This window comes from Symphalangus syndactylus, chromosome 13 (assembly GCF_028878055.3).
Source record: "Symphalangus syndactylus isolate Jambi chromosome 13, NHGRI_mSymSyn1-v2.1_pri, whole genome shotgun sequence".
NCBI classification, from domain to species: domain Eukaryota; kingdom Metazoa; phylum Chordata; class Mammalia; order Primates; family Hylobatidae; genus Symphalangus; species Symphalangus syndactylus.
In genome coordinates this window covers 29,420,530-29,446,147 of record NC_072435.2, presented here as the reverse complement: position 1 = coordinate 29,446,147, position 25,618 = coordinate 29,420,530, and the positions used below count along the sequence as shown (strand labels likewise).

General features: G+C 51.3%; 1 protein-coding gene across 2 annotated transcripts; it reads right to left on the bottom strand.

The window, feature by feature from the left end:
• Positions 1 to 922: 922 nt before the first annotated feature.
• HSD17B14 (hydroxysteroid 17-beta dehydrogenase 14) lies at positions 923 to 25,545 on the bottom strand. 2 transcript variants are annotated; one of them, XM_055235897.2, is made up of 9 exons: positions 24,915 to 25,545; positions 24,396 to 24,434; positions 23,707 to 23,789; positions 22,078 to 22,144; positions 20,805 to 20,896; positions 2,991 to 3,095; positions 1,567 to 1,634; positions 1,360 to 1,456; positions 923 to 1,253 (listed from the first exon to the last, which is right to left on the bottom strand). In XM_055235897.2, exons 1-9 carry the CDS (start codon positions 25,000 to 25,002, stop codon positions 1,080 to 1,082), a joined length of 813 nt encoding a protein of 270 aa, XP_055091872.1. In that variant the 5' UTR covers positions 25,003 to 25,545; the 3' UTR covers positions 923 to 1,079. The 2 variants fall into 2 exon arrangements, with proteins under 2 accessions (XP_055091872.1, XP_063472016.1); XM_063615946.1 differs by lacking the exons at positions 20,805 to 20,896; positions 22,078 to 22,144 and having other exon boundaries at positions 24,915 to 25,364.
• Between the last annotated feature and the right edge of the window lie 73 nt (positions 25,546 to 25,618).

The following is a 25,618-nucleotide window of genomic DNA, read 5'->3' as shown; positions in this document are numbered from 1 at the left end:
AGCCTGGGCGACAGAGTGGGACTCCGTCTAAAATTAAAAAAAAAAAAAAAAAAATCGGATCCCTCGGCCATTGTATCTCGGCAATCCTACCCTGGGACACTCTGTCTCCAAATTCTACCCCCACAGTGCCCCCAAGTCCCCGGGTCACTGTCCAGCCACCCCTAACAGCCACAGACACAAACTGCCAAACCGCGGAACCCTTCCCCCGCAGGGCGTCGCCCTGTTTTTCTGCGCCCCGCCCCAGTCCTCCTGCCCCACCCGCCAGCCTGGGGCTGTAGGGGCGGCGCCCACGGACAGCTCCCGCCCCCGCCGCGGCCAATCAGCGGTTGGCGCACACGCCCCCCGCCACAGCCAATCCGCCGCAGCCCTGCAACTCCAACCCTCACCTGGGGGACGCCAGCGCGCCCGGGCCCTGCGCCCCTCCTGGGTCCAGCTGGGGAGTCTGCGTCCCCCAGTGCCCTGCGGACCCAAAACCCAGGAGTTTCAGCCCCTTCTCCCTCTGATCCAGATGTCTCAACCCCCTACTTTCTCTTCCCTCTGGACTTTTCTTGCCAGCCACCTTCCTATTCCACAGGCACTGAGAGGAAAACTCGTTTTCCCTGAGGGCCAAGAGTAAGGAGGAGGGCCTTTTGCGTCTCCCCCTCCATTACCTACTAATTAGCGCTTAATTTACTCTCCCCTGCGGGCCTTTAGTTAGCGCGCTGGTGAAGCCAAACCGCTCTACCCTTCCCAGGAGCCCCTGGTGACAGCGACAGGGCTAGCAACATCAGGCACCTGCTTGCTGCAAGGCCTGGGGTTGGGGGGCGGGGGGAGCTGCAGTCCCTCAGGGTTGAGGCAACTTGTGGGTCTGGGGTGCAAGGGCTAAGTGGGCAGAAGGACTCGTCTAAAGGATGGGAAATAAATAATAACGATGTCCTCCTCCTTCTGGCTGCAAATCGCTTTTATGGGAAACTGCAGGGTGACCTGGCACCTTGCTAAGTGGGTTTAGAGTCTAAGGGCTTGGGGGCTGCATCTGATACAGGTTGGAGTTTGGGGTGGGAGAGTCCTAGGAAGGGGGCCCCAAGTAGAAATGAGAGAAATCAGGAAGGGATATCGGGGGCGTCCACGGGGTTGCTCTGACTGGCCTTGCGCCCGTACCCCAGCTCTGCACCCCCCGTCACGAGCAGTTCAATGCCCGTGCAGAAGTTGGCTTCCGAGGCCAGGAACACTGCCGCGGCCCCGACCTCAGCGGGCTGGCCCATGCGGCCCAGTGGCTGGGGAGAAAAGAGGGAGGAAGGAGGTCAAGAGGAGCCCCACTTGATCGCCATGCCCCCACCCCCAAGCCACCTTCTACCACCTGGATCTGAACCCCACTCCTACCTGGGCCAGCATGCCCTCTCGGATTGTGGCCCTAGGGTCTGGCGTTAAGGCTGCCAGCTCCTCCCACAGTGGGGTCCAGATGTTTCCTGGGGAGATACTAGGGGAAGGGAGAGAGGGGATCAAAGAAATCTGTCTCGAATCACTTGGGATCACTCCCAGTCACCCCAGGTCCCCCAGGAGGCTCTCCGCCTGCTCAGAGCAGCTCACCAGTTGACTCGGACACCATATGGACTTTCATCCAGGGCCAAGGCTTTGGTCATGGCCGTTACTGCCCCCTGCAGAAAACGGAGCAGGGAAGAAAGTTCAGTCCCCGGGACATGGGGTCCCTGCCATCCATTGTCTCCTGCCAGCCAGGGGGTCATCAGAATGGGGAAGTCATGCCCTCCTTGAAGGCTGCCTACAGAGGCACCAAGCTTGGTTTCTTGGGAGAAACTTGGCATAGAAATCTGTCACAGGAAGGCCAGGTGCGGTGGCTCACACCTGTAATCCCAGCACTTTGGGAGGCCGGGATGGGTGGATCACTTGAGGCCAGGAGTTCGAGACCAGCCTGGCCAACATAGCAAAACCCCATCTCTACTAAAAATACAAAAATTAACCGGACATGGTGGTGCACACCTGTAATCCCAGTTACTGGGGAGGCTGAGGCATGAAAATCGCTTGAACCCATGAGGCAGAGGTTGCAGTGAGCTGAGATCATGCCACCGCACTACAACCTGGGTGACAGAGTGAGACCCTATCTAAAAAAAAGAAAAGAAAAAAAAAAAAAAGAAAGTTAGCCAAAAAGAAAAAAAAAAAGTTAGCTGGGCGCAGTGGCTCATGCCTGTAATCCCAGCACTTTGGGAGGCCGAGGCGGGTGGATCACCTGAGGTTGGGAGTTCGAGACCAGCCTGACCAACATGGTGAAACCTCGTCTCTACTAAAAAATACAAAAAACTAGCTGAGCATGGTGGCAGCCACCTGTAATCTCAGCTACTTGGAAGGCTGAGGCAGGAGAATCACTTGAACCCTGGAGGTGGAGGTTGCAGTGAGCCAAGATCGCGCCATTGCACTCCAACCTGGGCAAAAAGAGCAAAACTCCATCTCAAAAAAATAAATAAATAAAAAAAGAAAGAAAGAAAAGAAAAAACAGAAATCTGCTGGGTGCAGTGGCTCATGCCTGTAATCCCAGCACTTTGGGAGGCCGAGGTGGGAGGATCATGAGGTCAGAAGATCAAGACCATCCTGGCTAACATGGTGAAACCCTGTCTCTACTAAAAAATACCAAAAAAATTATCTGGGCACAGTGGTGCGCGCCTGTAGTCTCAGCTACTCGGGAGGCTGAGTCAGCAGAATCAGGAGGCAGAGGTTGCAGTGAGCTGAGAACTGAACCCGGGAGGCAGAGGTTGCAGTGAGCTGAGATCGCACCACTGCACTCCATCCTGGTGACAGAGCGAGACTCCGTCTTAAAAAAAAAAAAAGAAAAAATAGAAATCTGTCACAGGCAGTTATGCCTGGGTGCTAAATCTGGGAGTTGGGTGTGAGACTCTCTAGGGCCAACATCTTGCTAGGTCTGGCTCCTAAGGTGTCTGGACTCAAAGCCAAGGCCCATGGGAAGGAGTAGGGAGGGAAGGAAGGGGTAGGGGCTGCTATACCTTGGTGGCCACATAGGGAACTGCCTGGACCTGGCCGATTGCCCCCACCAGGCTGGAGATGTTGATGACATTCCCTTGACTCTTCCGCAGGTGGGGGAGGGCGAGCTAGGGAGATGAGAGGCCAAGTAAGCTACACAAGCCCTGCATCTTCCCAGACCACTGAAACTCAGCCACAGCCATCCTGACGTCTGGGATGATGGCCATCTCCTGGCGTGTTCCTAGTTGATCTCAGTGACTGCTAGAGACAGCATCTAACATAACACCCTCTCTGGTTTGCCCTGGGGTCACTGGGTCTCAGCACTCAAGGAGTCTCTCCTTGGCGGGAAGGGATTTCTCTCTCTTCTCCTGGGTCTCTGACTCTCTCTGTCTTTGTCTCTATCTCTGTTCCCTTCTCCCTTGGTCTTTGTATGTTACTCAAATTCCTGTCCATATCAAGACAGGAAAGTGGACGAGAGATCCAGAAGGCTGCATATTTTTCAAATATGGGATGAAGTTATTTTCCGGTGAAGTCTCTGTGGCCCAGGCTGGACTGCAGTGGCACGATCGTAGCTCACTGCAGCCTCGAACTCCTGGGCTCAAGCAATCCTCCCCGCTCGGCCACTCAAAGTGTTGGGATTACAGGCGTGAGGCATCACACCCAGCCAGGAAGTTCTTTTATCCATAGAGGGGAAGATGTTTCTATGAGGCCTTCATGAAAGGCACTCTACACCAGGCACAGTGTCTCACACCTGTAATCCCAGCACTTTGGGAGGCTGAGGCGGGCGGATCATCTGAGGTCAGAATTTTGAGAACAGCCTGGCCAACATGATGAAACCCTATCTCTACTAAAAATACAAAATTAGCCAGGCATGGTGGTGTATTCCTGTAATCTCAGCTACTTGGGAGGCCGAGGCAGGAGAACTGCTTGAACCCAGGAGGCAGAGCTTGCAGTGAGCCAAGATCGCACTACTGCACTCCAGCCTGGGCAACAGAGCGAGACTCTGTCTCAAAAAAAAAAAAAAAAAAAAAATGAAATGCAGTCTCCTGCCACCCTCTCTCCTGCAATTCAACTCCCTGGCCACCTGGGAAGTCCCTAAATACTCTCTCTCTCTCTCTCTCTCTCTGTGTGTGTGTGTGTGTGTGTGTGTTCGTTGACTACACATGACCTTGGATAAATTCAAATTCTATCTTTGATCTCGCTTGCCTTAGAAAGCTGAGTTAGCCAGGCAAGGCCTGTTCCTGCCACTTAAGACTGATTGGTACAAGGTGGCACCCCTAGCGGGCTCTCCGAGTGCGAATCTAAATGAGCTCCCTGCCCGGTTCCCCCCACCGACTCTTTCAAGCCATTTCTGCTCCCCTCCAAAACGACCTCCACCCTTTTCTGTGCTGTATCTTCGACACACCCTGCGTGTTCCAACCTCAGGGACTTCGAACTTGCTGTTCCCTCTGCCTGGAGTGCCTTTTCCTAAGAGAGCCACATGACCCACTCCTAGGGTGGCTAGCCATCCCAGTTTGCCCAGGACTGAAGGGTTTCTGGGGACATGATATTTTCAGTTCACAGTGGCAATGCTAAACAGAGACTGCCCTGGCTAAACACTCCCTCAGCTCCCTCAAACCCTGATCCGAGGTCACCTCCTCAGTGAGGCCTTCCCTGGCTATACTGTTTAAAGCTGCAAGCCAGCATCACTAGCTCACACCTATAATCCTTGCACTTTGGAAAGCTGAGGAGGGAGGATTGCTTGAACCCAGGTGTTTGAGACCAGCCTGGGCAACTTAGCAAGACCTTGTCTTTCTTCTTTCTTTCTTTCCTTCGTTCTTTCCTTTTTCTCCTTCCTTCCTTCCTTCCTTCCTTCCTTCCTTCCTTCCTTCCTTCCTTCTTCTTTCTTTTTTTCTTCTTTCTTTCTTTCTTCTGAGTATCACTCTATTGTCTAGGCTGGAATGCAGTGGTGCGATCTCAGCTCATTGCAACCTCCGCTTCCCAGGTTCCAGAGATTCTCCTGCCTCGGCCTCCCGAGTAGCTGGGACTACAGGCATGTGCCCCCACACCAGGATAGTTTTTTTTTTTTTCTTTTTTTTTAGTGGAGACAGGGTTTCACTATATTAGCCAGGCTGGTCTCGAACTCCTGATCTCACATGATCTGCCTGGCTCAGCCTCCCAAAGTGCTGGGATTCCAGGCGTGAGCCACCGTGCCTGGCCTGTCTTTATTTTTTTTAACAACAAAAAAAATTTTTTGTTTTGTTTTGTTTTTTGAGACAGAGTCTCACTCTGTTGCCCAGGCTGGAGTGCAGTGATGTCTTCTTGGCTCACTGCAACCTCCTCCTCCCAGGTTCAAGCCATTCTCCTGCCTCAGTCTCTCGAGTAGCTGGGACTACTAATTTTTGTTTTTTTTTTTTTTTTTTTTTTTTTGAGACGGAGTCTCGCTCTGTCGCCCAGGCTGGAGTGCAGTGGCACAGTCTCGGCTCACTGCAAGCTCCGCCTCCCGGGTTCACGCCATTCTCCTGCCTCAGCCTCTCCGAGTAGCTGGGACTACAGGCGCCCGCCACCACGCCCGGCTAATTTTTTGTATTTTTTAGTAGAGACGGGGTTTCACCGTGGTCTCGATCTCCTGACCTCGTGATCCGCCCGCCTCGGCCTCCCAAAGTGCTGGGATTACAAGCGTGAGCCACCGCGCCCGGCAATTTTTGTATTTTTAGTAGAGATAGGGTTTCACCGTGTTAGCCAGGCTGGTCTTGAATTCCTGAGCTCAAGTAATCTGCCTGCTTCGGCCTCCCAAAGTGCTGGGATTACAGGCGTGAGCCACCGCGCCTGGCCCCAAAAAATAAAATAATAAAATAAAACTGCAGTTCCCACACCCCTGGGTCCCCTTCCCTCTTTCAGATGTCTTTTCTCTGTGTCACACACTCCCTTCTGACAGGCCATATATATTTTACTTGTTTGTTCATGTTCTGTCTCTCCCACCAGCATGCAGAAACCTATGAGGGATGGTCAAGATGTCTTATTTTGTTTCTTCCCCAGCACTGAAGGTGCCTGGCACATAGCACATGCTTCATAAATATCCTTTGAATGAATGAATGAGTGAATTAATGAATGAATGGAGGACCTGGTATGTGTCCAGCCCTGTCCTCAGCAATTTACATGGATTAGCTCATTTCATCCCTCTAACATTCTCCTGTACCTACACGGAGGAGGTACAGCTGAGAGTCCCATTTCACAAGCGAGGAGACTGAGGAATGGAGGGATGATTGACGCCCGCAGGGCATCACGTGACACCTGACAGAGCCAGTGTTTGCTGCTGGACAGACTGAGGCCCAAACCCATAAACAAACAACAATTTCTCACAATTCTAAGTATTAAGAACTTTAGGCCAGGCACAGTGGCTCACACCTGTAATCCTAGAACTTTGGGAGGCTGAGGCGGGCAGTCACCTGAGGTCAGGAGTTTGAGAGCAGACTGGTCAACGTGGCAAAACCCCATCTCTACTAAAAATACAAAAATTGGCCGGTGTGGTGGTGCGTGCCTGTAATCCCAGCTACTCAGGAGGCTGAGGCAGGAGAATGTCTGGATCCCGGGAGGCAGAGGCTGCAGTAAGCCGCAATTGCACCACTGCACTCCAGCCTGGGCAGCAGATAAAGACTGTCTCAAATAAAAAAAAACAACAAAAGGAAACAAAGAAAAAGAAAAAGAGAAACCATGCTCTAATATGAACATGAATGATGTGGGCATTGACCAGCCTCTGGCCTCCTCCTCAGGGAACCTCTCATCCTCACCTTCTCTCACTCCCACCAGCCGTGACACCCTCCCTCCCTCCCTCCCAGTGCCCACCAAACCCGCCTCGCTCCATTTCTCTCTCAGTCTGTGCACCTGCCCTGCTGTTTAATCTCCTCCCCCACCTGACCCTGCAAACGTGAGTCTCACCAGGGCTGAGACACAGATCTTGCCACCCTCACCCCAGCATGAGGCACACAGCTGGAGCTCAGTAAATATTTGTCCCACACTCCCTGAGTGTCCTTCTCCCCGCACCCCTCAAGGTCGCTAAGCACCTGCTCTATATCAAGGACCCGCTCGGGGCCAGGTGCAGTGGTGGGTACCTGTAATGTCAGTGCTTTGGGAGACCAAGGTGGGAGGATCACTTCAGCCCAGAAGTTCAAGGCCAGCCTGGGCAACATACTGAGACCCCAGTTCTTAAGTGCCAAGGTTCTGAGACAGGAGCAGGCTTGTTGTGTTTGGGAGCAATGAGGCCAGTGTGGCCAGAGGTGAGGTCAGAGAACAGGGGCCAGATCACGAGGCCTTGAAGGCCCCCACTTCTCCCTTGGACAAATGCAATCAACTCTTTTTTTTTGTTTATTTGTTTTAGAGACGGAGTATTGCTCTGTCACCCAGGCTTGAGTGTAGTGGCACAATCTTGGCTCACTGCAACCTCCGCCTCCCAGGTTCAAGCAATTCTCCTGCCTCAGCCTCCCTTGTAGCTGGGATTACAGGTGTCCACCACCACGCTTGGCTAATTTTTGTATTTTTAGTAGCAACAGGGTTTCTCCATGTTGGCCAGACTGGTCTCGAACTCCTGATCTCAGGCGACCTGCCCACCTTGGCCTCCCAAAGTGCTGGGATTACAGGCGTGAGCCACCATGCCCGGCTCAAATGCAATCAACTCCTAATACTGGTTGTCCCACTCTCACGCTTAGCCCTCAGATTTGTCCCTCATACCTACAGGAGCCAGAGCCTATTATCTGTTAATAATATTAACAGGATCACATCACTCCCTTGCTCAAATACCTTCCATAGCTCCCTATTGCTCTTGATATAAAGACCAGATGATTCAGAAGGGCCTTCAAGGCCCTGCCTGATCTGGTTCTCACCCCAATCTCTTCCTGCAACATCCCCTTCTCTCACTGGGCCCAGCTGGCAGCAGCACCAAACCCTGTCTCGCTGCCAGGCCCTCGCCCTGCCATCTCTTTCTCCACCTCCTCCACTGGTTAATGCTGCTCAGATTTCATTACTTCCAGGAAGTTTGGCTACATTCCCTGAACGGGCCAGCTTCCAGGTCACACTCTCCCAGAACCACACCCATCCCCCTCGTAAAGCAAAACACACTCTTCTGAACTCATGTCTCTGTTTAGGAACATCTGGCTGCCCAGGACTGTAAACTCCCCAAGGACAGAGCCCACATGGACCTGGCTCCCTGCTGTATCTCCAGCAGCTATAACACTGCCCGGGCCAGGTGCAGTGGCTCATGCCTGTAATCCCAGCATCTGGGGAGGCTGAAGTGGGAGGATCACTTGAGCCCAAGGAGTTTGAGACCAGTCTGGACAACATGGTGAGACTCCCCTGCAGCCATCTCAACAAAAATACAAAAATTCGCCAGGCATAGTGGTGCGCATTTGTGGTCCCAGGTTTTCGGGAGGCCGAGGTGGGAGGATTACTTGAGCCTGCGAGGTCAGGGCTTCGGTGAACTATGATCACACCATGGCACTCCAGCATGGGCAACACAGCAAGACCCAATCTCTAACAAAAAACAAAACAAACCGAGAAAGAACGTTGCCTGAGGCTGAGTGCAGTGGTTCCTGCCTATAATCCCAGCATTTTGGGAGGCCAAGGCAGGTGGATCACCTAAGGTCAAGAGTTTGAGACCGGCCTGACCAATATGGTGAAACCCTGATAGTTGGGCCTGGTGGCGCGTGCCTGTAATCCCAGCTACTCGGGAGGTTGAGACAGGAGAATCGCTTGAACCCGGGAGGCGGAGGTTGCATGAGCCAAGATCATGCCACTGCACTCCAGCCTGGGCGACAGAGCAAGACTCCTCTCAAAAAAAAAAAAAAAAAAAAAAAAGAAACCCTGTCTCTGCTAAAAATACATTAGCCAGGCGTGGTGGCACATACCTGTAATCCCAGCTACTTAGGAGGCTGAGACATGAGAATTGCTTGAACCTGGGAGGTGGAGGTTGCAATGAGCCGAGATTGCACCACTGCACTCTGCACTCTAGCCTGGGCGAAAGAGCGAGACTCCCTCTCCAAAAAAAAAAAAAAAAAAAAAAAAAAGAACGTTGCCTGGCTTGGTCAGTACTTGACTAAATAGATGACTTAACGGATAGATTTGGATAGTTTTTTTTTTTTTTTTTGAGATGGAGTCTCACTCTGTCTTGCCCAGGCTGGAGTGCAGTGGCGCAATCTTGGCTCACTGCTACCTCCGCCTCCTGGGTTCAAGCAATTCTCCTGCCTCAGCCTCCCAAGTAGCTGGGACTACCACCACACTCAGCTAATTTTTGTAGTTTTTTAGTAGAGACAGGGTTTCGGCCAGGCACGGTGGCTCACACCTATAATCCCAGCTCTCAGGGAGGCAGGGGCGGGAGGATAGCTTGAGCCCAGGAGTTCGAGACCTGCCTGAGCAATATAGCGAGACCCCATTCTCCACAAAAAGTAAGAAAAAAAAAGACAAAAATAAATTAAATAAGTATAGACAGGGTTTCACCATATTGGCCAGGCTGGTCTCAAACCCCTGCCCTTGTGATCCGCCCGTCTGGGCCTCCCAAAATGCTGGGATTACAGGCATGAGCCACAGCGCCCGGCCAGAATGGAGAGTCTTTTTTTTTTTTTTTTTTGACAGAGTCTCGCTCTGTCGCCCAGGCTGGAGTGCAGTGGCGCAATCTCGGCTCACTGCAAGCTCTGCCTCCCAGGTTCACGCCATTCTCCTGCCTCAGCCTCCTGAGTAGCTGGGACTATAGGCGCCCACCACTACACCTGGCTAATTTTTTATATTTTTAGTAGAGACGGGGTTTCACCATGTTAGCCAGGATGGTCTTGATCTCTCGACCTCGTGATCCGCCCGCCTTGGCCTCCGAAAGTGCTGGGATTACAGGCATGAGCCACCGTGCCTGGCCTCAGAATGGATATATCTTTAAGAAGCAATCCAGCTCTGAGAGACTACAACTGAAACCCCTGTGCCCCAACACCTTCTGTGGATCCCTACGGCCTCCAAAATATAATTTCTTTGACTATCTAAATATCCTTAATCCTGCCCTTGTTTTCCCTAGCCTAGGGAGTCAAAAACTTTGGCTTGTATCAGAATCCACCAGGAAGGCCAAAGACCTGGAGATTCTGATTCAAGGGATCTGGGCAGGGACCCCAGAATCAACATTTGAAGAGCTTCCAAAGTCACATGGCTGAGAGAGAAGAGAAAAAGAGAGCTTCCATGGGATTTTGATGGTGATGGTGATGATGGTGATGATGATGATGGTGGTCATGATGGTGATGGTGAGTATGATGGTGATAATGGTAGTGATAAGGATGGTGATGGTGAGGATGGTGATGAGGATGATGACGAGGATGGTGAGGATGCTGATGATGGTGGTGATGATGATGATGATGGTGATAGTGAAGATGATGGTGATTTTGGTAATGATGATGGTGATGATGATGGTGATGTTGGTGAGGATGGTGATGGTGGTAATGATAGTTACGATTGTGGTAAGGATGGTGATGATTATGGTAATGGTGATGATGATGGTGATGATTATGTTAATGGTGATATTGGTGAGGATGGTGATGATGGTGATGGTGAGGATTGTGATAATGATGGTGGTGATGATGGTGATGGTAATTGTAGTGATGGTGGTGATGGTAATTGCAGTGATGGTGGTGATGATGAGGATGTGATGACGGTGGTAATGGTGATGGTGATGATTGTGGTAATGACAATGGTGATGGTGATGATTGTGGTAATGATGGGGTGATGACAGTGATGGTAAATTGTAGTAATGACGGTGATGATAAGGATGGTGATGGTGATGATTGTGGTAATGATGATGATGGTGGTGATGGTGATGATGATTGGGGTAATGATGGTGATGGTGATGATGGTGGCAATGATGGTGATGCTGATGTTGATGATGGTGATGATTGTGGTAATGACAGTGTTGATGGTGATGATGGTGGTAATGATGGTGGCGATGATGATGGTGAGGTTGGGGATGGTAATGATGGTGGTGAAGATGGTGTTGACGGTGATGGTGGTGATGGTGAAAATGGTGATGGTGAGGATGACGGTGAGAATGATGGTGAGGGTGGTAACAATGGTAATGATGGTGATGGAAATAACGATGGTGATAATGGCAGCGACACAAGTGTTCACAAGATTTCTTTGCAACAAGTGCATGAATGAGCAGACAAAAGTCTTTGCCCTCAGGGAAAACAAAGGCAATATGCAAATGTTGTCGGGATCCTGGTGTGAACAAATCAGCTGTAATAAAACATCTGGGAACTTCTGGGTGTATTTAAATAGAGTTAAATATGGGATGGTATTAAGACATTTCTGTTAATTGTATTAGGTGATATAATGGTATTTTTGTTATGTAAAAAAGGCCTGAGCCTGGACAAAATGGTGAGACTCTGTCTCTACAAAAAAATAAAAGATTGGCTGGGCGTGGTGGTGCATGCCTGTTGTCCCAGCAACCTGAGAGGCTGAGGTAGGAGGATCACTTGAGCCTAGGAAGTTGGAACTGCAGTGAGCCATGATCATTTTACTGCACTCCAGCCTGGGTGACAGAGCAAGACACTATCTCAAGATAATAATAATAATAAGGCTTTATTTTTAGGAGATGCTTACTAACGTGTTTGGAAATGAACTGTCATGGTGTCGTAATATACTTTATAATACTTTGACAAAAAGAAATATATACATTTATGTATATACAGACATATATGATGTACAAAATGTGAATAAATGCTAATACAAATGATGGGCATATAGGTATTTATTATACTACTATATTTTTCTTTTCTTTTCTTTTCTTTTTTTTTGAGATTGAGTCTTGCTCTGTCGCCCAGGCTGCAGTACAGTGGCGCAATCTCAGCCCACTGCAACCTCCGCCTCCCTGGGTCCAAGTGATTCTCCTGCCTCAGCCTCCCGAGTAGCTGGGATTACAGGTATGTGCCACCCTGCCCAGCTAATTTTTTTTGTATTTTCAGTAGAGACCCGGTTTCACCATGTTAGCCAGGCTGGTCTTGAACTCCTGACCTCAGGCAATCCGCCTGCCTAGGCCTCCCAAAGTGCTGGGATTACAGGCATGAGCCACTGCGCCCAGCCTATTTTTCTTTTTTAAAAATGTTAAACATTGAGGCCGGGCATGGTGGGTCACGCCTGTAATCCCAGCACTTTGGGAGGCCGAGGCGGGCAGATCACTTGAGGTCAAGAGTTCGAGACCAGCCTGGCCAACATGGTGAAACCCTGTCTCTCCTAAAAATACAAAAATTAGCCGGGCATGGTGGTACATGTCTGTAGTCCAGCTACTTCGTAGGCTGAGGCAGGAGAATGGCTTGAACCCAGGAGGCAGAGGTTGCAGTGAGCCAAGATTATGCCATTGCACTCCAGCCTGGGCAACACAGCGAGATTCCATCAAATAAATAAATAAATAAATATATAAATGTCAAACACTGGACCACAAGTAAAAGTCAAGAAAAAAAGAAAGAAGGCCAGATATGGTGGCTCACACTTGTAATCCTAACACTTTAGGAGGCCAAGGCAGGAAGATAGTTTGAACTCAGGAGTTCAAGACCAGCCTGGGCAACATAGCAAGACCTCCTCTCTACTGAAATTAAAAAAAAAAAAAATTAGTCGAGTGCTGTGGCATGTATCTGTAGTCCCAGCTACTCGGAGGGCTGAGAGGCTGAGGCGGGAGGATCCCTTGAGCCCAAGAGTTCAAGGCTGCAGTGAGCTATGATGGTACCACTGCTCACCAGCTGGGAAGACAAGGAAAGGAGGAAAGAAGGAAAGAAAAAAGGAAGGGAGGGAGGGAAGGAGGAAGGAAGGAAGGAAGGAAGGAAGGAAGGAAGGAAGGAAGGAAGGGAGAGAAAGAACGAAAGGGCCAGGCGCAATGGCTCACACCTGTAATCCCAGCACTTTGGGAGACTGAGGCAGGTGGATCACGAGGTCAGGAGATCGAGATCATCCTGGCCAACATGGTGAAACCCTGTCTGTACTAAAAAAAAATTAGCCAGGTGTAGTGGTGCGTGCCTGTAATCCCAGCTACTCCGGAGGCTGAGGCAGGAGAATAGCTTGAACCCGGGAGGCAGAGATTGCAGTGAGCTGAGATCGTGTCACTGCACACCAGCCTGGCGACAGAGCAAGACTCTATCTAAAAAAAGACAAAAAAAAAAAGAAAGAAAGAAAAGAAAAGAACAGTGGGGAGTTTCAGTATACATGAATTCTCTGTACTGTTCTAGGAATATTTTGTAAGTCTTAAGTTATGTCAAAATAAAAATAAAAGGCATTCTAATACACTGGTGGTATGGTATGTATGAAGTTCCTACTGATAAAATTGTATGATCTGGGCTGGGTGCGGTGGCTTACGCCTCCCAGCACTTTGGGAGGCCGAGGCAGGCGGATCACTTGAGGTCAAGACTTCCAGACCAGCCTGGCCAACATGATGAAACCTCATCTCTACTAAAAATACAAAAATTAGCCAGGTGTGGTGGCGTGTGCCTGTAGTCCCAGCTACTTGGGAGGGTGAGGCAGGAGAATCGCTTCAACCCAGCAGGTGGAGGTTGCCATGAGCTGAGATGGTGCCACTGCACTCCAGGCTGGGCGACAGAGCGAGACTCCATTGCAAAAAAAAAAAATGTATGATCTGGGTGGTGGGGGTGGCAGGAGGCAATGGGTAAAGCAAGTTGTTCTTGCTTTGTTTTGTTTGAGACAAGTTCTTACTCTGTTGCCCAGGCTGGAGTGCAGCGGCACAATCATAGCTCACTACAGCCTCAACCTCCTGGGCTCAAGTGATCCTCCTCAGCCTCTTGAGTAGCTGAGACTACAGATGTGTGCCACTCTGTCTGGCTAATTTTGTTTATTTTTGGTTGAGATGGGGTCTGGTGCTATGTTGCCCAGGATGGTCTCGAGCTCCTGAGCTCAAGTGATTTTCCCACCTCAGCCTCCTGAAGTGCTGAGATTGCAGCATGATAAATATTGATAAGGGTTCCATGGGTATTTAATCTAATCTCATTAAATCCTCATAACAACTCTGTCACAATTGGCCCCATTTTACAGGTGAGAAAACAGAGGAGCAGAAATGCTGAGTAACTTGCATGACGTTACAGGTAAGAAGTGGCAGAGAATTTAGGCAAACAAGCCACTTGTTATTTCTGCCTCCCTGCCCCACAGGTCCTGTTGACCAACTTGTGTGTCACCCAGGCTGGAGTGCAATGGCGTGATCTCGGCTCACTGCAAGCTCTGCCTCCTGGGTTCACACCATTCTCCTGCCTCAGCCTCCCAAGAAGCTGGGACTACAGACGCCCACCACCATGCCCGGCTAATTTTTTTTTTTTTTTTGTATTTTTAGTAGAAACGGGGTTTCACCTTGTTAGCCAGGATGGTCTCGATCTCCTGACCTTGTGATCCACCCGCCTTGGCCTCCCAAAGTGCTGGGATTACAGGCATGAGCCACCGCGCCCGGCCCAACTTGACCAACTTTTTTTTTTTTTTTGAGACGCTCTTTCGCCCAGGCCAGACTGCAGTGGCACTATCTCGGCTCACTGCAACCTCTGCCTCCTGAGTTCACGCCATTCTCCTGCCTCAGCCTCCTGAGTAGCTGGGACTACAGGCGCCCGCCACCGCGCCCGGATAATTTTTTTTTTTTTTGTATTTTTAGTAGAGACGGGGTTTCACCATGTTAGCCAGGATGGTCTCAATCTCCTGACCTCGTGATCCGCCCGCCTCGGCCTCCCAAAGTGCTGGGATTACAGGCGTGAGCCATCGCGCCCGGCCACTTGACCAACTTTCTAAGAGAAACAAGAAATTTGGTGGTTTACGTGATATCTGTCTTGTGAAATGTTGGCAATGAATGAAAGAACATAGGCCGGGCACGGTGGCTCACACCTGTAATCCTAGCACTTTGGGTGGCCGAGGCAGGCAGACTACTATAGCTCAGGAGTTTGAGACCTGCCTGAACAACATAGTAAGACCCTCAACTCTACAAAAAATACAAAAATCAGCTGGGCATGGTGGTGCGCACCTGTAGTCTTAGCTCCTTGGGAGGCTGAGGCAGGAGAATTTCTTGAGCCCAGGTAGTCAAGGTTGCAGTGAGCCAAGATCGTGCCACTGCACTCCAGCCTGGGTGATGGAGCAAGATTCTGTCTCAAAAAAAAAGAAAAAGAAAAAAAGAAAAAAGAAAAAGAAAAGAAAAAAGATATACATATATTAACTCTTCATGGGCTGAGGTGTAGGTGTGTTTTATGTGTGGAGGTGTTTTTAGAGTTGGGTTAACCCTAGAAAGTCAACACAAATTTGGAACAGGAGCCAGGGTTCACTGGTTGAGCAGGGCATTGCTCAACCTCCCGGGAACATTTCACCTGGATCTTGGATGCCACCTCAGAGTCAGCACCTGAAGCTTCCTGGACGCTGAGCCCGCCCCCAGGCCTCTCCCCTCTTTGCCTACTCTTGCTCCCCTGAGTTCCTCCAGCCTCAAACTGGTCAGCTCCAAGCTGATCTCTCCAGAGCCCCACCTCCACAATCTCATGCCCAATGCCCATTCCCACCAGGATGTCCACCGGGCAGTTCACGCTCAAGAGCGCCCTCCCCAGGCTTTCCTGCCACAGTGAATGGCAGCTCTGTCCAGTCAGTCGCTCAGTTGCTGGAGGTGGGGAGAACAAACAAACCTAAAACCCCACTTTTTTTTTTTTTTTTTGAGACAGAGTCTCGCTCTGTTGCCCAGGCTGGAGTGCAGTGGTGCCATCTTGGCTCACTGCAACCTCTGCCTCCCGGGTTCATGCCATTCTCCTGCCTCAGCCTCCCGAGTAGCTGGGACTACAGGCGCCCGCCACTGTGCCTGGCTAATTTTTTGTATTTTTAGTAGAGATGGGGTTTCACCATGTTAGCCAGGATGGTCTCGATCTCCTGACCTCATGATCTGCCCGCCTCGGCCTCCCAAAGTACTGGGATTACAGGCGTGAGCCACCTCGCCCGGCCTCCTTCCTTTTTAATATAGGAGATTATATAAGAGGAGATTATTAATATAGGAGTGTATTCCGGGCTGCAGGTTCAGGACCTTCTTCCTTTTTAATATAGGACTGAGTTTATCTACCTATTTATTTATTTATTTTTGTTTTTTGAGACAGAGTCTTGTTCTGTCACTCAGGCTGGAATGCAGTGGCACCATGTCAGCTTGCTGGAACCTCCACCTCCCAGGTTTAAGTGATCCTCCTGCCTCAGCCTCCTGAGTGCTGGAATTACAAGTGTGCACCACAACGTCTGGCTAATTTTTGTATTTTTAGTAGAGATGGGGTTTCACCATGTTGGCCAAACTCCTGACCTCAAGTGATCCGCCTGCCTCAGCCTCCCGAAGTGCTGGGATTACAGGCGTGAGCCACTGTGCCCAACAAAGAATTTATTTAATACAGGAGTGTGTCCTGGGCAGCAGGCTGAGAACCTTCTTCCTTTTTAATATAGGAGATTATTAATATAGGAGATTATTAATATAGGAGTGTGTCCTGAGCAGCAGGTTCAACCTACCACCCGGGACACACTTCCAGGTTGTACTGGGGAGTGCTCCAGAGAGCAAAAGAAAAAAAAAATGGCTCAGGCCAGGCACAATGGCTCATGTCTGTAATCGCAGAACTTTGGGAGGCCTAGGTAGAAGGATGGCTTGAGGCCAGGAGTTCCAGACCAGCCTGGGCAACAGAGCAAGACCCCAACTCTATAATAATAATAAAAAAGGCTCAACTTTTTTTTTGAGGTGGCGGAGTCTTGCTCTGTTCCCAAGGCTGGAGTGCAGTGATGCAATCTCGGCTCACTGCAAGCTCCACCTCCTGGGTTCACACCATTCTCCTGCCTCAGCCTCCCAAGTAGCTGGGACTACAGGCGCCCACCACCACGCCCGGCTAATTTTTTGTATTTTTCAGTAGAGATGGGGTTTCACTTTGTTAGCCAGGATGGTCTCGATCTCCTGACCTCGTGATCCGCCCGCCTCAGCCTCCCAAAGTGCTGGGATTACAGGCATGAGGCGCTGCGCTCAGCCAAAGGCTCAACTTTTTAAAGAAAAAAGGACGAATCAAGAGAGGCGGTGATTACAAAAGTTGTTCATCAGGAATTTTCATTGGTTTACAGACATCACATTGATTAGTGATTGCCTATAAATGGTTGTACTACAGAGTGTGTGACACTTTAGAGCTACTTGGTATCAGGTAGTCTAGGGCCCGGAAACCAAGTGGCCTCAAAAAGACGGGTGCAGTAGCTCATGCCTGTAATCCCAGCTTGAGGCAAGGAGTTCGAGACCAGCCTGAGCAGCATAGAAAGACCCTGTCTCTACAAAAAAGTTAAAAATTAGTCAGTCATAGTGGTGCACCCCTGTGGTCCCAGCTACTCAGGAGGCTGATACAAGAGGATCACCTGAGCCCAGGGTTTCGAGGCTGCTGTGAGATATGATGGTACTCCAGCCTGGGCAACAGAGTGAGTCCCTGTCTCAAAAAGTAATTAAAATACATTTTTATAAAGTCCTCTGAGCCAGGTTTGGTGGCTCACACCTGTAATCCCAGGAATTTGAGAGGCTGAGGCGGGAGAATCACTTGAGCCCAAGAGTTTGAGACCAGCCTGGACAACATAGTGAAACCCCATCTCTATTAAAAAATAAAAAGGCCAGGCACACTGGCTCATGCCTGTAATCCCAGCACTTTGGGAGGCTGAGGTGGGTGGATCACGAGGTCAGGAGTTCAAGACCAGCCTGGCCAACATGGTGAATCCTCGTCTCTACTAAAAATACAAAAAAATTAGCCGGGCGTGGTGGTGGGTGCCTATAATCCCAGCCACTTGGGAGGCTGAGGCAGAGAATTGCTTAAACCTGGGAGGCAGAGGTTGCAGCGAGCCGAGATTGTGCCACTGCACTCCAGCCTGGGTGACAGAGTGAGACTCTGTCTCAAAAAATAAATTAATTTTTTAAAAAGTTGTTAAAAAGGCCCTCTGGGACTGATTCTGATCATCTAAAGGGGCTCTCCTTTCTCAGATAAAAAGGTTTGTTTTCTTTCTCATTCCCTCCCCAGCTCTCCCCCACTTTTTGTTTAAGACAAGGTCTCGCTCTGTTGCCCAGGCTGGAGTGCAGTGGCACAATCACGGCTCACTGCAACCTCCAGCTCCCAGGTTGAAGCAATCCTCTCACCTCAGCCTCCCGTGTAGCTGGGATTATAGGAGCACAACCATACTCAGCTAATTTTTTTTTTTTTTTTTTTTTTTTCTGAGAAAGAGTTTCACTCTGTCACCCAGGCTGGAGTGCAATGGTGCAATCTCGGCTCACTGCAACCTCCACCTCCCAGATTCAAGCAATTCTACCGCCTCAGCCTCTTGAGTAGCTGGGATTACAGGCACCTGTCACCATGCACAGATAATTTTTGTATTTTTAGTAGAGATGGGGTTTCACCATGTTGGACAGGCTAATCTCGAACTCCTGACCTCAAGTGATCTGTCCGCCTTGGCCTCCCAAAGTGCTGGGATTACAGGCATGAGCTACCGGGCCTGGCTTTTGTGTGTGTGTGTGTGTGTGAGACGGACTTTCCGCTCTTGTTGCCCAGGCTAGAGTGCAATGGCACGATCTCAGCTCACTGCAACCTCTGCCTCCCGGGTTCAAGTGATTCTCCTGCCTCAGCCTCCTGAGTAGCTGGGAATATAGGCATGTGCCACTGTACCTGGCTAATTTTGTATTTTTAGTAGAGACAGGGTTTCTCCATGTTGGTCAGGCTAGTCTCAAACTCCCGACCTCAGGTGATCCGCCTGCCTCGGCCTCCCAAAGTGCTGGGATTACAGGTGTGAGCCACCATGCCCAGACTCCATGCTCTTTTTAAAAATTAATGAATTTGCCGGGCGCGGTGGCTCACGCCTGTAATCCCAGCACTTTGGGAGGCCGAGGCGGGCAGATCACGAGGTCAGGAGATCGAGACCATCCTGGCTAACACGGTGAAACCCCGTCTCTACTAAAAATACAAAAAAAAATTAGCCGGGCGAGGTGGCGGGCGCCTGTAGTCCCAGCTACTCGGAGAGGCTGAGGCAGGAGAATGGCGTGAACCCCGGGGGGCGGAGCCTGCAGTGAGCCGAGATCGCGCCACTGCACTCCAGCCCAGCCTGGGTGAAAGAGCGAGACTCCGTCTCAAAAAAAAAAAAAAAAAAAAAAAAAAAAAAAATTAATGAATTTTTTTTTTTAAGACAAGGTCTCACTCTGTCACCTAGGCTGGAGTGCAGTTGCACGATCTCAGCTCACTGCAACCTCCGCCTCCTGGGCTCAAGCTGTGATACCCTACCTTGTTTTAACCTGAATTGACTCTCCCTTACCTGAGAGAGCCAGACAGACTCCATCTTGGCTCCTTCACTTGCAGCCCCTTACCCACCCCCCTTCCTTCAAGGACTTAACTTGTGCAAGCTGACTCTCAGCACATCAAAGAATGCAATTACTGATAAGATACTGTGGCAAGTTATATCCCCAGTTCCCAGGAATTCGCCCGATTAATAGTACCCTAAGCCCCCGTGTTTGTGTCCAGTTGATAGCGCCCAATGTCCAGCGTCTATCACCTTGTGATGTATTTAAAGCCCCTGCACCTGGAACTTTCTGCTTTCCTGTAACCATTTAACTTTTTAACTTTTTTTGCCTGCTTTACTTCTGTAAGATTGTTTTAACTAGACTCCCACCTCCCCTTTCTCAACCAAAGTATAAAAGAAAATCTAGCCCCTTCTTCAGGGCCGAGAGAATTTTGAGCGCTAGCCGTCTCTCGGTCGCTGGCTAATAAAGGACTCCTGAATTCGTCTCAGAGTGTGGCGTTTCTCTATAACTCGCTCGGTTACAACAAAGCAATCCTCCCGCCTCAGCCTCCCAAGTACCTGACGTGCACCACCATGCTCAGCTAATTTCTGTATTTTGTGTAGAGACAAGGGTTTCACTATGTTGCCCAGGCTAGTCTTGAATTCCTGGGCTTAAGGGATCCTCTTGCCTCGGCCTCCCAAAGTGCTGGGATTATAGCTGTGAGCTACCGGACCTGGCCTATTTATTTATTTATTTATTTATTTTTGAGACAGCGTCTCGCAATGTTGCCCAGGCTGTAGTGCAGTGGTGTGAACATAGCTCATGGCAGCCTTGACTTCCTGGGCTCAAACGATCCTCCCACCTCAGCCACCTGAGTAGCTGGGACTACAAGGGCACCACCACGCCTGACTGATTTTTTAAACTTATTGTAGAGATGGGGTTTCGCTGTATTGCCCCAGCTGTCTTGAACTCCTGACCTCAAGTGAACCTCCCACAAGGACCTCCCAAAGCACTGGGATTACAGGTGTGAGCCACTGTGTCTGACCCCAATATGTTCTTAACATCCCCTCCTACCACCACCAGTCTGGAAGGTTCTAGAAGCTTCCTAAGACTGGGCTATGTAGCCACAAAGGTAGCTTTTGCTGGATGTAGAGATTTGCAGTCATTTATCTTCCTTTTGGAATAAGGAGATTAAAGAACAGAAAATAGATGGCCAGGTGTGGTGACTCAAGTCTGTAATCCCAGCACTTTGGAAGGCCAAGGCAGGCAGATCACTTGCAGTCAGAAGCATAGCTACCAAAAATTACGAAATTTAGCTGGGTTTTGTGGCCCGCACCTGTAATCCCAGCTACTCAGGAGGTTGAGGCACGAGAATCGCTTGAACCCGGGAGGTGGAGATTGCAGTGAGCCGAGATCGCACCACTGTCCTCCAGCCTGGGCGACAGAGAGAGACCCTGTCTCCAACAAACAAATAAACAAGAAGAACAGAAAACATTTTGCTCTTAGACAAAATGCATCACACAATCCACCTATCAGGAGGCTGCTCGGGCCTGGCGTCAGGGTCGCCAGCCCTCACCTTGGTCAAGGTGTACGTCCCCAGCAAGTTCAGCTCCAGCAGCTGGCGGAATCCCTGGGCAGAGGTCTCCTCGGGCCTCTGTGGGGGTGGGTCTAAAGTGGGGGGTGAGAGAGAGAGGAAAAGTGATGGGGGCCAGACACAGTGGCTCATGCCTGTAATCCCAGCACTTTGGGAGGCCGAGGTGGGCGGATCATGAGGTCAGGAGTTCAAGACCAACCTGGCCGACAGGGCGAAACCCTGTCTCTACTAAAAATACAAAAATTAGCTGGGTGTGGTGGCGGGTGCCTATATTCCCAGCTACTCAGGAGGCTGAGGCAGGAGAATTGCTTGAACCTGGGAGGTGGAGGTTGCAGTGAGCTTAGATCGAGCCACTGCACTCCAGCCTGGATGACAGACTGAGACCCTGTCTCAGAAGAAAAAAAAAAAAAAAAGGCCAGGTGCAGTGGCTGACACCTGTAATCCCAGCACTTGGGGAGGCCAAGGTGGGCAGATCATCTGAGGTCAGGAGTTCAAGATCAGCCTGGCTAACATGATGAACCCCATCTCTACTAAAAATATAAAAATTAGCCTGGTGTGCTGGTGGGTGCCTGTAATCCCAGCTACTTGGGAGGCTGAGGCAGGAGAATCGCTTGAACCCAAGAGGCAGAGCTTGCAGTGAGCTGAGATTGCACCACTGCACTCCAGCCTAGACAACAGAGCGTGACTGTATCTGAAGGAAAAGAAAAAAGAGAAGAGAAGAGAAGGCCGGGCACAGTGGCTCACGCCTGTAATCCCAGCACTTTGGGAGGCCGAGGCGGGCGGATCATGAGGTCAGGAGATCGAGATCATCCTGGCTAACATGGTGAAACCCCATCTCTACTGAAAAATAGAAAAAATTAAACGGGCTTGGTGGCAGGCGCCTGTAGTCCCAACTACTCGGGACGCTGAGGCAGGAGAATGGTGTGAACCCTGGAGGCCGAGCTTGCAGTGAGCCGAGATTACACCACTGCACTCCAGACTGGGCCACAGAGCGAGACTCTGTCTCAAAAAAAAAGAAAACAGAGACATGGCCAGGTGAGGGCACAGCCCTGGGGACACACAGGAGGGATGGAACAGGGCCACAGTTTCAGCCCAGGCCTGGGGGCTTCCATTGCTTTACTCTCCTGTCCAAGTGGCCAGAAAGAGGTATGAGGCAGGATGAGGGAATCAAGGACAGGGAGTGGGGAAACTGAGGTGCAGGAAACACAGTTGGGGGGCAGGAGGTGGAGAATGGCCCTGGGGTCTCACAACTCACGGTGGCCAGCGTTGTTGACAACACAATCCAGGCGGCCAAATCGGCGGATGGTCTCAGAAATCAGGGTCTGAAGAGGAAGGAAATGTCCTTTGTTTTTTTTTGTTTTGTGTTTGTTTTTTTTGGAGATGGTGTCTCCCTCTTGTCATTCAGGCTGGAGTGCATTGGCACAATCTTGGCTCACTGCACCTTCCACCTCCCGGGTTCAAGCAACTCTCCTACTTCAGACTCCCAAGTAGCTGGGATTACAGGTGCCTGCCACCATGCCGGGCTAATTTTTGTACTTTTTAGTAGAGACAGGGACTCACTATGTTGGCCAGGCTGGTCTCAAACTCCTGAACTTGTGATCTGCCTGCCTCGGCTTCCCAAAGTGCTGGGATTACAGGCACCACACCCAGCCCAGGAAATGTCCTTTGAATGAGCAGTAGATGGGGTGTCCAGCCATAAAGAAGACAGGGCTCCCAAATGCAAGGCAGGAGGGGGAAGCTGAACTCCCAGGTCAGGGGACAAGAGCTAGAGGAAGAGGGGACGCCGGGATCAGCAGACACAGCAGGCAAGCAGGAGACAGGAAGGAGACAGGGGGCTGGTCAGAGCCACACTGCAGTCGTCACACCCAGGGTCAGGGGGTGGGGCAGAGGGGTGACAAGGATTCAGAGAGAGTGTAGGGGACAGTTATCCAAGAGGGGCAGATAACAGAGAGATACTGATTAAAAGGAAGAAATAGGAACCCAGAAATAACGGAGAAAAAATCAGTTACAGGCCACGTGCAGTGCCTCACACCTGTAATCCCAACACTTTGGGAGGCTGAGGTGGGCAGATCACCTGAGGTCAGGAGTTCGAGACCAGCCTGGCCAACATGGTGAAACCCTGTGTCTACGAAAAATACAAAAATTAGCTGGGCGCGGTGGCTCATGCTTGTAATCCCAGCACTTTGGGAGGCCAAGGCAGGCGGATCACCTGAGGTCAAGAGTTCGACACCACCCTGACCAACATAGAGAAACACCGTCTCTACTAAAAACACAAAATTAGCCAGATGTGGTGGCACATGCCTGAAATCCCAGCTACTTGGGAGGCTGAGAGGGGAGAATCACTTGAAGCCGGGAGGCAGAGGCTGCGGTGAGCCAAGATTGCACCATTGCACTCCAGCCTGGGCAACAAGAGCGAAACTCCGTCTCAAAAAAAAAAAAAAAAAAAATTAGCTGGGCATGGTGGCGCACGCCTGTAATCCTAGCTACTCAGGAGGCTGAGGTAGGAGAATGGCTTGAACCTGGGAGGCGGAGGTTGCAGTGGGCCAAGATCACACCACTGCACTCCAGCCTCAGTGACACTTCCAAAAAAAAAAAGAGACAGAAAAATCAGTTACAGTTGACCCACTTTGAGGGATTTATTCCTTTCCATCCATGTGTCAGATGTGCTAAGAGCCTTGGAGAGGTGGGAGAGAAGAAACATGTGACCTGCTCATCAGTACGGAAGACCTTGTGTGTGGAGTGACACTGGGTGGAAACCTTTGATGAGTCCAGTGGAGCCAGGAGAGGAAGGAAAAGTAGAGGGAAAGGCATATGCAAATAGCTGGAGGAGAACAAAGAACTGGTCATTAGCGGAGATGAGAGTAGGAACAGGAACTCTGCTTACCTTCACATCATCTTCCTGAGTCACGTCACAGAGGATAAAGACAGCTCCAGGGAGCTCCTGCTCCAGGGCCCGACCCCGGGACTCTGCAGGGAGAGAAGAGCTGGGAGCCTGGACCATTGGGTCTGAGGGAGGAGGGGCTGGGAGCCTGGACCCCTGGGTCTGAGGGAGGAGGGGCTGGGAGCCTGGACTCCTCGATCTGAGGGAGGAGGGGCTGGGAGCCTGGACCCCTGGGTCTGAGGGAGGAGGGGTTGGGAACTTGGATTCCTGGGCCTGAGGGAGGAGGTGCAGGAGCCTGGACTCCTGGGTCTGAGGAAGGAGGGGCTGGGGGTCCTGGACTCCTGGGTCTGAGGAAGGAGGGGCTGGGGGTCTGCAGATTCCTGGATCTGAGGGAGGAGGGGCTGGGGTCCTGGACTCTTGGGTCTGAGGGAGGAGAGGCTGGGGGCCTGGACTCTTGGATCTGAGGGAGGAGGGGCTGGGGGTCTGGACTCCTGGGTCCAAGGGAGGAGGGGCTGGGGTCCTGGATTCCTAGGTCCAAGGGAGGAGGTGCTGGGGCCTGGACTCCTGGGTCTGAGAGAGGAAGGGCTGGGGCTCCTGGACTCCTGGGTCTGAGGGAGGAGGGGCTGGGACTCCCGGACTCCTGGGTCTGAGGGAGGAAGGGCCAGAGTGAGGGCTGAGGGACCGTCACTCACCATCCTTGTCGCAGATAACCACTCGGGCCCCGCTGTCCACTGAGAATAGGAAGGGAACAGGTTACTCTCCCAACCTTGATTAAAGCCTCTGCCGCCCTCTTGTGGCCACCTGGATTGGGGCCGATCTCCCTCTCCCCTCGTGACCCCAGTCTCATGATCATCCATAGGACAGAGGGCAGACGCCTTGACACATACTCTCCTTGCCTTGTTTCTGCTGAGGCTCCTGACCCCCCGTTCGTGGGTTCCAGAGCAAACTCCACGACTGATATAGCCATTCCCCAAACCGCTGGTTTTGCAGCTACACCAACAGACCCAGAGAAACGGGCCACTGCCTTCGGATACCCTGCCAGACTCAGCCCTAGCCTACAGCGCCACACGCTTACTTTAGCCTGCAAATTGGCTTTTATAAGATCAGAATCCTGGCTGCAGTACTGGAGTCCCTATTTTCCGCCCCCATCGCCCCGCCCCCATCCTTCCTCTCTCACACTCCACAGCTCCCAGCAGTCAGACCCGGCTCACCGAAGGCGCGCACGATCCCAGCTCCGATGCCGCGCCCGCCCCCGGTCACAACCACCACCTTCCCGGCATAGCGCGTTCCCGTAGCCATCCCGTGTCCGTCGGTCTCTCTCTCCCTCTCTGCTCTGGGCCTCTTTCACCTCCAAAGCCCCGTGAGGCCGTCGCATCAAATCCTCAATAGAAGCTGGATCTTGGAAGTCCGGCCTCGGGGGGCGTTGCCAGGAAGGCTAGAGACCTGGAAGTTTGTCCCCAGCCCCTCCTCCCTCAGGCACTCCTCTCCTCCCACAGACCCAGGAATCCAGGAGGCCCAGTCCTTCCTCCCTGAAACACAGGAATCCAGGAGCCCCAGTCCCTCCTCCCTGAGACACAGGAATCCAGGAGCCCCAGTTCCTCCTCCCTCAGACCCAGGAGTCCAGGCCCCCAGCCCCTCCTCCCTCAGACTCGAGAGTCCAGCCTCCCAGCCCCTCCTCCCTCAGACCCGGGAGTCCAGCCTCCCGGCCCCTCCTCCCTCAGACCCAGGAGTCAGGGTCCCAGCCCCTCCTTCCTCAGACCCGGGAATCCTGGCCCAGCCCCCTCCACTCTCAGACCAAGGGATCAGGTTCTCTACCGCTTCCTCCCAGAGACCTGTAAGTCCAAGCCCCCTGTCCCTCCCTCTCTCAGGACCCAGGAGTCCACGACTCCAGCTCTGCCCCTCAGATACCCCATTG

What these genes read in the sequence shown, in the direction of transcription:
- HSD17B14 (XM_055235897.2), bottom strand. Translation starts at nt 25,002, where the DNA reads ATGGCTACGGGAACGCGCTATGCCGGGAAGGTGGTGGTTGTGACCGGG. An exon ending in GGACGTACACCTTGACCAAG is followed by an intron (nt 3,096 to 20,804) that starts GTGAGGGCTGGC and finishes TCATCTCCCTAG; the next exon opens with CTCGCCCTCCCCCACCTGCG. An exon ending in GAGAGGGCATGCTGGCCCAG is followed by an intron (nt 1,254 to 1,359) that starts GTAGGAGTGGGG and finishes TTTTCTCCCCAG; the next exon opens with CCACTGGGCCGCATGGGCCA.